Raw genomic sequence first — 11,167 nt, 5'->3', positions numbered from 1 at the left:
TACAATCTGTGATTATTAGCTCATGACATTTTCATGGAGTTCGCAAAATTACGGTTCTACAATTAAACACGCTGTTTTGGAGATGCATCTGATCATCAATGAATGCATGAATTTATAAACAGTCGGTGTCCTCCGGAAGCCTATTTTTTTCTCTTCGTTTAAATTTAAGACAAAAATAATTAAGTGACACATAAAATTTGTCGAAATATTTGCATAATAAATACACAGATGTCTGATTCCGGTTATTTCATTGGCTATTTTTCTTGCTTTCCAACGCATAAACACCGTACCCCATTTTCTGCATTGCAACATCAATAGCTTGGTATTTTATAGTCCCGGATTTATATTATAATATCTTATTTTTGGAACTGGCATTAAAGATCCCTGTATTTAATCAATAATATAGTTTCGACATGCCTCGCAGTTGAACAGATTTGTCCGTACTGGCCTTCTCCCGGATGACTTACATCGTCAGAACCTTTATTTTCTCTGTCTGTCTTCGGTAGAATGTGCTTGTTCGTCAAATACTTTTGCCAAGGTGAGCCATGCGGCATGTGTACCTTTCTATACTTCCTAATTCTTTTTTTTTTTTTTATTGTTTTTTTTTGCGGCTCCTCAAGATATTCCCTAAGGTGCACCCATACGAATGTTTGATTACACAGGTATCGCCGACACGTTCAATGTTATTTTCATAGCATTCCTACCGAACGATTACCCAATGCAACGGAATATAAATACGCCGTTTGTGAAATTCACCTAACCGGGCAACAAAGTCACACCCACGTTCTTACGGTAGGACTTGTGGTTTCGTTTGATCAGTCATCGCAATGCTCGCAAAATATTGATTGTTCTTACCGTGATTGTGGAAGCTAATTATCCCATCGTTTCAAATCACTTTGCAGAGCGAGTACGCGGCCTGTGGCGCATCGCTGATTGCTGCTGCAACATACCAGTATGAAGACTTGACCTGAAAAGGTGAGCTCTGATCGTAGGTCGTGGTATGCCGGACTGGAGCCGATCAACTGCGCACTTCATACGCGAAATACACAGCGCTCCAAGTTGTTCAGAGATTTATCACTGGAAGATAAATAACGAATTTATTACTTTGCTTACTATGCATATTACTTCGTTGTTGGGTATGCGTAACTTCGAGGCGTGCTAATGGCCGAAGAACTACACTCTCTTTGGATCCACTGTCGGGTTTGATGAATGTATTTTTCACTATTGTAGTACTTCTAATTACTGTACTCTTCGATACCGTGTTTATTGGTTATTAAAAGGTAGAAGAAATTTCTAAATTGATTATAACTGACGCAAGAATGTAATATGTTTGCCAATTTTCGTTAGGACTCGTTAGGATCGAAAAATCACAAATGTGGGTATGGTTAATGTTGTGAATTTACAATGCATGAACACCGGGCAATCAAAAGTTAAACTTTCGTTTCTCTTTATTTCGAAACTATAATTAAAAAATAATGATTGTGACATTTAACTTTTAACTGTCGACTGTGCTATTTAGCTGGATAACAACGTAAAATACGGTATCAGCGGAAAACTCAGAATCAAAATCGAGCGGGTCTATATTTTCTATAATAAAATTCGCTAGTAAGTGAATTTAATTTTCAGTAACATTTGTGTCCCTACATGTATAAGCATTACGACACAATCGTGTGAAGAGTATTGAAAATTAATAGCCCGAGAATTATTCTCCCATGATGTTCGACGTTACAGCGTTCTTTGATGTCCTTTCCCTTGTCAATGTTTCCCTTCGTTAAACTCGATACTGCCACTATTACTACTAGGTAAGTACATTGTAATTATTGTTTTTTGCAGGCGTCGGAAATCACTTTAGTCGGTAAGCTCGAATTTTTGCATTTCGATACACCATGTATGTACATATCTACAGGTAGATCATACATGCGGTGAAAGTGACGTGCTAAACGGGTGTGTTTGTTTGCTTACAAACTTACATTATGCAATTGGCAACAAGCTTGAAAACCATCTAATGGATTCAAACGTTTCGACTCAGAACTATTTTACACAATTCACATACATCGTAATTATTACACGCGCTAAATCATTGCGTCTGCGCCACCTTCGTGTTAAACACTCGCTTGACCCACTCGAATGATACCGCAATTTGTTACCAGTTTAAGTTTTGAAATTTCGCGGCAAACACAATGCCGCCTTGTCGATGTTTTGGTCGTAATCTTTGGTTGTAATTTAGTTCGCGGTATGTTTAGAATCTCGACTCGATCCGATGGTTATTTGCCAAGGCATGAATAGAGTTCGTTGATGCAAAACGTACAGTTTTCGAAACACCTTACAGACGCGTTAGTAATAGGTTTTACATTTCGCACCTTTTACCTAATATTCAGGTCGCTAATCTGTTCAAGCATGTTGCAAATGAGTATTTAAATTTAAGAAAGGAACTGGCTCGAAAAAATTGAACGGCGTTTTTTTTCACGCGTACTTAATGAAGATTCAATGCTACCCTTGGTAGAAGACTGCGAGCGTTGAAGATGATCCGCGCGAGTATAGCTCAAGGCCACAAATGGAAGTTCGATAATTTAAAAAGTAGGTAAGAAATTTCTTGCTAATTATCCAAACTTATTATGTATACCTCATAGGACCGATTTATTATTCAAACGTCCACATCAATTTCAAAGTAAATAAATTCACCTCGCCTTGGTACCTTGCCGCAAAACATAAATGTGATGAAAATATACATTTGATGTTTGTTAGCTGCGAGGGCGTTTTGAAATCGACTAATTTATTTTGTCCATTGATTGGGCAATGTTTTAGTCCAGGGATTTCACGTACGTACCTTCACCCATGCGGTATTCGTACAGCAGAAGCAGATTTATACACACTCTCTAATTATACCGTGGCGTTATGGGTATGTCTCAGGTCCAAACTATGCATACGGTGTTTGAATTGTAATATAATAATAATATCAGCGGTATAAGGATTTAGCCTAAGAACAAGAGATTGCGCAGAGGAGCAATTAAATGATAACTGGGAGAATCTCGGTTTGCGTGTTTAAACTATAATGTAGAGGCGAGGCATTTCTTCCACATCTATAAGTACCAAATTTCTAACAGCAAGTGCAGACGTCGTAATAATTAATACCCATCGCAATGAGGCATGTTAAATTTATCGTCATTTTGCTAGTTTGGGTCAGATTTAATCGACTCATAGATTTTCTGACGCAATAGGCGTTGTAAGAAATCATTATCTCGCACCTACTAGCGTTTGTAAATAACATACACCATAGATATTTGAATGACCATGAACGGAAGAGTTTCTAGAAACAAGGATAGATACGTTGTCATATATGATATACAGATTGAAAACAAATATAATTCACTGAATCTTTAGATACGTAATGCACGGATTGTTACCCAAATAACATGCCAATTAAACGTTGCAGCAATCTAAGCTATTTAATTCGTTATTATAATGTTGCAATGCTGCACGCTTAGATGCAGATGTGGACAGTTTTATGGGCGTTAACGTATGTGTAATTTAAACATCCTGTCTTTAATCACGATTTTATCTCCGCAACGCTGTTTCAATTCAATCGTTCTTCAGTAATTGGTTCTCTCGTCCATAGTTTATTCGCGCATAAATTATCTTCTGCAGGATTGTCACGTAATATTAGCAATTTTTACAGTATTTCTAAAAAGTATGCATAATGATTTTGATTTTGGCTGTCTTCATTGCTTAGTATCGCAACAGATTACACTCTACAGAAATCACTGGGGCACCCGCATTACCTTGCATTTCATTTGTCGGCGCCTTGAACCTGTCGATGATGGTGCCTGAACTTAGCACACCAGTGTCGCACGCCTGCGAGTTATTTTGCCTAACGTCAGGCGCTGAGTCTTTCAGAATTCATCGACAAGGACGTTTTTTTTACGCTTAAACTATAAGTTCTTCATTATTCGTGAACGAGTAATCATTATACAGTTTCTACGTGTATCATCAAAATGGGAATGAGACAGTCTAACCTGTTTTTCCTTACTTCGGTCATCGGATGGACTTTGTGCACTCCAAGACTGTTATTTTTGATACTTAGAAAGTGCAGCGGTGATAGTTCGGAGTGCTAGTTGTAGATTCGGATTTGAATGAGACGAAATGTGCATGTTCAATCACAGTACATGTAACAAAGAAAAGTATTTATTGAAGTATACATGGTGAAATATATAATTAATAATAAAAAAAGATCGTCCGTAGTGTCCGTAGTTTATGTGTTATAAATCCTTGGGCATTGCAGGGTAGTCGATTATTAGAGAGTCATGAAACCAGTAGATATCAAATCTCGTCTTTACCACCAGTAGTCTCCAAGCAAACTTCCGTGGCCATAACCACTGTAGCCATAACCACCGTAGCCATAGCCATGGCCGTATCCATATCCGTGGCCATAGCCATAGTATGGATAGCCTGCAAAAAGGCATAAATGGGTATTTGCACGCAGCGTATTGTTATGGGCTGATGAAATATTGGAAGGCTCGTACATTGGAGTATTGAAAAAATGTAGAATAAGACAATCAATCGGCAATCGAACTTTGGTCATGCATGGATCAGACAAATGATGACTTACTGTAGGACGAGTATAGGCCATGTCCGTATCCATGGCTCGGATAACTGTAACTGCTGTAGACTATAGGATGTGAATAACCGATGTAACCGCTGTGACCAGGACGGGCTAGTACGGTGCCGATGATGCTGGCCAGCAGAAGAAATGCGAACTGGTAAAGAAAAATCATCCCACATTGATCTTGTTAGAATTTAATTCACGCAAAATTTTACGAAGTAGCATTTCAAGTTACAAGTTAAGTCATTGTCGTTGCACTTACGATTTTACTTGAAGCCATGTTCAACCTATGCGATTCACCACAATGCTTGATGAGCTGACACCTCTCTTCTCGGAACCAACGGTAGTGGTTTCGATGTCCAGTGATACAGAAGAAAGATGTGAGGTTCTTTTATAGTATCCATAGAATCCTTCAAGCCCCTCTCCGTTCTGAATGGAAAAAAAATTTTCCTTCCTTTGTACTTGTTCATATCCGCGATAATAACAGCATGCATTGTTAGTCGTTGCAAAAGTTACGTGAATATGCGTGCATTATGAAAGAACACAAGAGTACCACGAGGAGTTGGTCGGGGTCGCTGATGCCTTGCCCCGCCCAATGCCTTGACATCCAAATATCTTCCCAGCACTTAATGAGGAATCGCTTGTTAACCGATGCTTGCTTACGTGTCATTTCTCTTCACAATAGAAATAATATGTCAGCTCACGTAACTAATTATTAAAGGATTTAGGGGCATTTGAAAATTACCATCATCTGTCACCAATAAGCTGCCACGCCAGCTGCTCGTTGCGCAATGAACGCGCAAGCTAATTGCCAACGCTATGCGTTATTAGTTCTAGTCACAGAGTTTGTCGCTAAGCTATCAGGTCTTGCATGAATTTCAATCCATTTCCTGCATTGCGCAGGAACTTGCTGTGAGAGAATATTTTTCAATGCGATAGAGACACGGAATGACAGTCTTGGTATTTAAGTATCTGTATTTAGGTATAACTCATTTCCGGCACTGCAGCAGCTATGAGTTAAATTTATTCTACACGAAAAGATATAGGTAGAGTAGCGAGACTGATCACTTGAGGTTGATTAAATTATGTATTATAAAGGTATGTACACGAAATTGAGTAATATTAAATAATAAATTTACTGTCAAAGTTGGTTTGTTCTTCTTTATATAAATTAAGTCCAGTGGACTAATGATAAATTAGAAATTTAACTTAAAACTTCCAACTCTTGCTGGTGTACTTAAATTCTTCTGATGTGCCGGGCTGAAATTCATGATCTACGTTATCGATCGCGGGCAAAAAAAGCTTCACTTCGTAGATTGAATTTGAAGCGGCAGGTACAGGTGCTGCAGGATTTTCTGGATTGACATCAGGTGTCGGTTGACTTAAAGGGGTTGTAGGAGGAGGCGATTCCTGCATGCTTTCTGGTAGCGCTGGCGGAGGCATCGGGGGTTGTGCAGGTGGTGGAGGTGAAGGGGCTGGGGAAGGTGCTGGAGGTGATGGGTGGTTGTAATTACGATTGGGATAGAATCCACGGAAAGGCTGTCTATGCGAAAAGTTTCTCGTAAAGGTATCGTTGAAGAGATTATGAAAGTGTTCAGAAGGACGATAGCTGCTGTAAAAAGGTCTTTGATAACCCGCAGGGAAAAAGGGATCGGGGAAGGGTGGAGACAGATGGTGCGGTCTCAGAGGGCGGTTTTCACCATACCCCTGATAATCCAAGGGTGGTAAATTTTGGTACGGATCCATGGGTCTTTCTTGAAGTGGCTGCGAGATTTTTTCCTTAAAATCATGGGGAGGTGGTCCGATATCCCCACCTCGTCTGAAGTAGTTACTGGGCCCCAACGGTCTGTCAAAAACCCCATGTCTGTACCTGTCAAAATCCATGCTAGGAAACGGGTCAGGGGGTGCTGACTGCGTCAAGATCTCGGGATGTGCGAAGCCGTTTGGTGGCAGAGGATTTGGACCATGGATAACCTCCGAAGGTCCCTGTCCTCCGGATGTCTCTTTACCGTTCCCATTAACTTCAATATTTTCCTTCGCGCTCGAAGTTGCTTTTACACCTGCATTTGGGCTTGCCGGTGATCCGAACGGGTTGTAGAGCTCGGATCTGTAGTAACCTGGATCCCGAATGTCGCTCACGTGGATCCGTGGCCGGAATGACGGTCCGTAAAAAGTGTCAGAGTAACCCACTGGCCCTGAGGCCCCATCCTGTGGGCTCGGAGGATAGTGGTAGTGATAGGACCTTTCGTAGTGGTACGGATAAACTTGATTATCGAAATGTATCTCCGGTTTTTTGTCACTGACGCTCTCTGCTTGTTCTGGAGTCCTCGGAACCGTTTGTTTCAAGTTGACCGCCGAACGGTTCGACTGAGCGCCTTGGAGTTCCTCGATGAGAGTCGGCGACAAAACCGTCTCGACGTCTTTAGCGTATTTTTTCAGCAGCTCAGAATCTGCAGATATGAAGATTAATGGGTCTCAATTACACCATCGATCAATTTCACGTTACGATATGCCACTGGTGAAATTGGTTTTGATAACTTACCGGGAGGTTCTTTTGCCACTAAACGTCTCGAGAAGACACTTAGCCATAACGCGATGCATAACAGGATCTGAAGTAAGAAAAGCAAATATGATCTTGGTTGTCAACTAATTTTTATTCGTATTCAGAAAAATCTAATCTTATTGTCAATTGCAGAAATAATGCTATGCTCTGCGTACATCTTCTAGAAATTTCTACAATTAGTACCACTTTATACAACGCATACAAACTACAACTTTTATCGATGCAACATAAATCACCAAGGCCAGTGTGCGTGTGCGATTTGCTACCTCATTCATAGATTAATACATGTAGTGTTGGAAAAGTGTTCAGTAGTTACACAAGGCGCACGTATTGTTATCTCATCAAAATACTGCACTACAAGTTGACATACCAAATAAAAGTAGTCACCTTCTTCGCACGTGCAATGATATCACCGGTGATTTATTCAAATCGGAAATTATTAGTCAGTAAATTGATTACTGCTACTCACCTGTGGTGGGTATTGCATGGTGCTCTCTCCACGAAAGACTAAAGGGTTTGCTCCTCGCTAGATGTCATTTATACTTTCTCTCCTGATTGTTACCGACTCCTTATGCGTGTATCTGGATTAAGGAATGGGGATACATGGCATGTCGTTCGTCGTTATTTCCCTGCTTCTCTACCTCTCATTGCACGCGTTCATGCAATATACACGCGGCGTGGTATGGAGGAGATACGGGGTGTTAGCGGGCCGCCAGGAACCACGGATTAAATGTAACACCAGGTACTCATTGTGACTGAAAAGACGCATTGAACTGTTTGGTTCACCGTCGATCATTCATCAGCATACGTCCTTGTGATATTTGGGCACTCGACACTACTGCATAACTATCAAAAGTTGTCCAATTAATTGAACGCAAATTACTTGACTGCATCAGTTATCAAGTGTCAATTTCTTTGATCACAAAGAAGAAAACCTTGCGGATCAGACCATCATTCGATCTTTCTAAGTTTATACTTTCAATCTTTACCAAAGAAGTTATAAAAGACATGTTTGATTCATTATTTTTGACTAGAGTAATTGCGAAGGTATCTCTTTTCTGTTAAGAGATCAGTTTGTACAACGTGGAAGTGAACAAGGAACTGGACAGATTGAATAATTCGCTGTGATCGTTTACTCGGTCAGTTCAACAAACTGTCGGTTACTACTGTAGGACTGTAGAGTCCCTGCTACGTTATGAAACAAACCTGTTTTACCCTAGCTACAGTCGTTATAAGCTATCTAGTCTACAGTTTTAACTGAAAAGTTTGTCACTCACTTAATCTAATTGTTCAATCTGAAGTCATCACGGGAAAAATAAAAAAATACAAGGTACCAAGTCAGCCCAAAATCCGAGAGGTTTTTCATCGAGGCGAACAGGTGGTTCAAGTCAACCTTCACGGTTTCTCAGAACGGGAACTTTGGTTCAAATTGCGAAAATCGAAATTAGCTTTGGTGTTACGAAACTACTCAAGAACCCAGTAAAGTGCAATGTAAAAATAAAAGATCATAATTGGTCATAAAATTTGCTCATCGAAAAGCGTATAAATTGCACGTTATGTTTCTTGCTTTCGTGTATAAGAAACATTATAAGGTGATCAGCGTTGACTGAAAACTACGTAACTATATAGTACATAATAATTGCGACAGGCAATTGAATCACTGGCGTGGCAAAAGGTCGGCCAGTAAACGCGGTGAAATTGAAATAAAAAAACGAAATGAAAAGAAATCGGAAATGGTGTTCGCAAGTAATAAATAAGGATTTATTTCGTCACAGAAATTTAACACTACTGATAACCGACCGAATGGATCATGCCGACAACGCCTGGCGCCACGACGCCCGGATGACTGAAGATCTGCACAGGCGCTCCAGATCCCGGAGCCGGAACGATCGATGGTCTTCTCGAATTTTGACTCATGACCAGCGACGGTGCTGAACGAGGATTGGCTGGTGCGTAGCTGGAGATTTGGCCGGTATTCGAGTTTCCGTATTTCGCCACCATTCCGCTGACGCTACCGTACGGAATTCCGCCTGCGGGGTAAAAATGTATGGAAGTAAGTATAACCGGTCATCCGGTGGTCTGTGATTATAATATGTATGCAACAACTTTCGATAATAATTATTGTCACCGTCCTTCACGCAATCGGCACTCGACATGCCTAGTTTCCGTCTCTGCCCTACAATTCCGTTAGAATTTCCTGCTCTTTCGCAAATAAACGAGTGAAAAAGAAATGCAACTCTCACGTCATCTCACGTGATTCATTACTTAGGAAAACGCGGATAAAAACTTCAATACCGTTTTACGGTCACAGTAACGTGGAGACCCACTAAGCCGGTTTATTTCTGGACAAGCTTGCATTGCATTCAATGACTGAATGAGCTTCTATCACGCATCAATAATTGCAGCCAATAGAAGGATGAACTTTTTTTTCTATACCTATTGTTCGAATCTGATTGTCTTGCCTTAGAACATCTGTAATAACAACCTGATTACGAATTTTTTTTGTAATTTTAAGTCGCTATACGGATTCTCTTCGGTATTTCGTTTACTGTGCACAATAATTTTCTTCCGGGACTTGATCACGGCAATTTATCGATAAATTCCCGAAGCGAGTTCGAACCCGCGGCTTTACTTGTACTTGATTTGCGTAAGCAATATACTTGTCCAAGAGAAAGGATTAGAGGAACGCAGCGATCTCTGTTGAAGAACTGAGGAAGGCGACTACTAAACGCGAGCTTGACCGAGTAGGCAGATAACTCTTGGATTATATCTGCTGCAGCAGCATTGCTGAAGCTCAAGGTAAACTGATTTCACGATTTACTTGCACGAGCTAAGTAGCAGATGCTGTGTATACTTTACCATAGGCAAGTCCATTCGTCATCTCCACCATTCCAGCACTGTCTGGTCGAGCATTTACAAAGTTCAGGATAGCGGATGCCGCGACCAGGATAAGGATCTGAAACAATGGTTTATGTGTCAGTTTATCAGAGTCTCGGCTGCAAACTTGGTCTGCGAAAGCCTATCATAAGCAGTTTTCGAGTAATCTTTCCAAATTTTTGATTTACAAAACACCAACTATATTTGACGACACTGTGCAAGGATTTGTATGTTGGATTGTGAAACGTATTACAAATATTTGAAAAAGAGGTTGAATGATCGAAGAGTTGGCTGCACTCACCTTGTTGAGAGACATGTTTCACAGAGAAGTTCAGAACGACTGAGCAAGAGTAAAACTCAGAGCTGGTATCATGAACCGAATTATATACTAGTTGAACGTATGTCATTAGCCAATCAAAGTGAAGCAATTTTTTTCAAGATCAGGTGTTATTCATAAGTTTAGAATTTTATCGCCGCACAGTGCGCCGGCCTCCTTGACCTTGAGCCAGGCCCAGTTCCTCTCACAAGTCTAACACTCGATTTCTGTTACCACTATAGCCATCTGTGTATATCAAGGACTCGCTGGATCTTGTTTGCTGTACCTGAGTGTACGCGTTGGCTTGTACGTTCGACGCTCGATATGGCTTAGTTGATAATTAACTGACTTAAGAAATTCAAAGAACCAATCAGTTTCATATGAAACCTGTCGACTCTAACTCATTGCACTCTATGTAGGCCAATAAGGTGCAAGTTCCAGTGTTTTCACTGTTCGTTGGATTCTTTTAGGAACGAAGGCTCTTGGGTTCACCTTTGGGCGCGCCGTCTGATCGCACATGATAAGAATGACATATTTTTATCCGATGGTTGAATAAGATAATGGCAATATCGATCCTTTTGTTCACTTGCGGTTAGAATGTGCTAATGAGAATTTATATGTCAGTAGGTAAGTGGCAATGAAGGGAAGTCACGGATATTTCTGACCTCTGTTTTCACACGAAATTATTTGCCTGCGGTTGTTCCATATCATACTCGACCCTCGTTTTGGTAACCTGCGTCTTCTGGACCAGGAACTTCCGCCTTGACAGGATATCCGACGAAAGTTTGCTTCGACCTCGTATCAAAAATAT

At 40.6% G+C, this 11,167-nt stretch overlaps 3 protein-coding genes across 3 annotated transcripts; all 3 read right to left on the bottom strand.

Annotated features, from left to right (window-relative positions):
• Window positions 1-4,166: 4,166 nt before the first annotated feature.
• LOC124210633 (keratin-associated protein 20-1) lies at window positions 4,167-4,976 on the bottom strand. The gene is made up of 3 exons (XM_046608795.1): window positions 4,863-4,976; window positions 4,607-4,754; window positions 4,167-4,446 (listed from the first exon to the last, which is right to left on the bottom strand). The coding sequence occupies exons 1-3, from the start codon at window positions 4,878-4,880 to the stop codon at window positions 4,331-4,333; spliced, it is 282 nt and encodes a 93-aa protein (XP_046464751.1). The 5' UTR covers window positions 4,881-4,976; the 3' UTR covers window positions 4,167-4,330.
• Window positions 4,977-5,595: 619 nt separating this feature from the next.
• LOC124210631 (uncharacterized) lies at window positions 5,596-8,766 on the bottom strand. Its single transcript, XM_069136167.1, has 4 exons — window positions 8,441-8,766; window positions 7,633-8,009; window positions 7,143-7,209; window positions 5,596-7,050 (listed from the first exon to the last, which is right to left on the bottom strand). Exons 2-4 carry the CDS (start codon window positions 7,648-7,650, stop codon window positions 5,810-5,812), a joined length of 1,326 nt encoding a protein of 441 aa, XP_068992268.1. The 5' UTR covers window positions 7,651-8,009; window positions 8,441-8,766; the 3' UTR covers window positions 5,596-5,809.
• A 131-nt stretch (window positions 8,767-8,897) lies between these two features.
• On the bottom strand, window positions 8,898-10,481 carry LOC124210632 (uncharacterized). Its single transcript, XM_046608794.1, has 3 exons — window positions 10,342-10,481; window positions 10,023-10,119; window positions 8,898-9,193 (listed from the first exon to the last, which is right to left on the bottom strand). The coding sequence occupies exons 1-3, from the start codon at window positions 10,354-10,356 to the stop codon at window positions 8,949-8,951; spliced, it is 357 nt and encodes a 118-aa protein (XP_046464750.1). The 5' UTR covers window positions 10,357-10,481; the 3' UTR covers window positions 8,898-8,948.
• Between the last annotated feature and the right edge of the window lie 686 nt (window positions 10,482-11,167).

This window comes from Neodiprion pinetum, chromosome 1, assembly GCF_021155775.2.
Source record: "Neodiprion pinetum isolate iyNeoPine1 chromosome 1, iyNeoPine1.2, whole genome shotgun sequence".
Lineage (NCBI taxonomy): Eukaryota > Metazoa > Arthropoda > Insecta > Hymenoptera > Diprionidae > Neodiprion > Neodiprion pinetum.
This window is presented reverse-complemented; position numbering and strand designations above follow the sequence as displayed.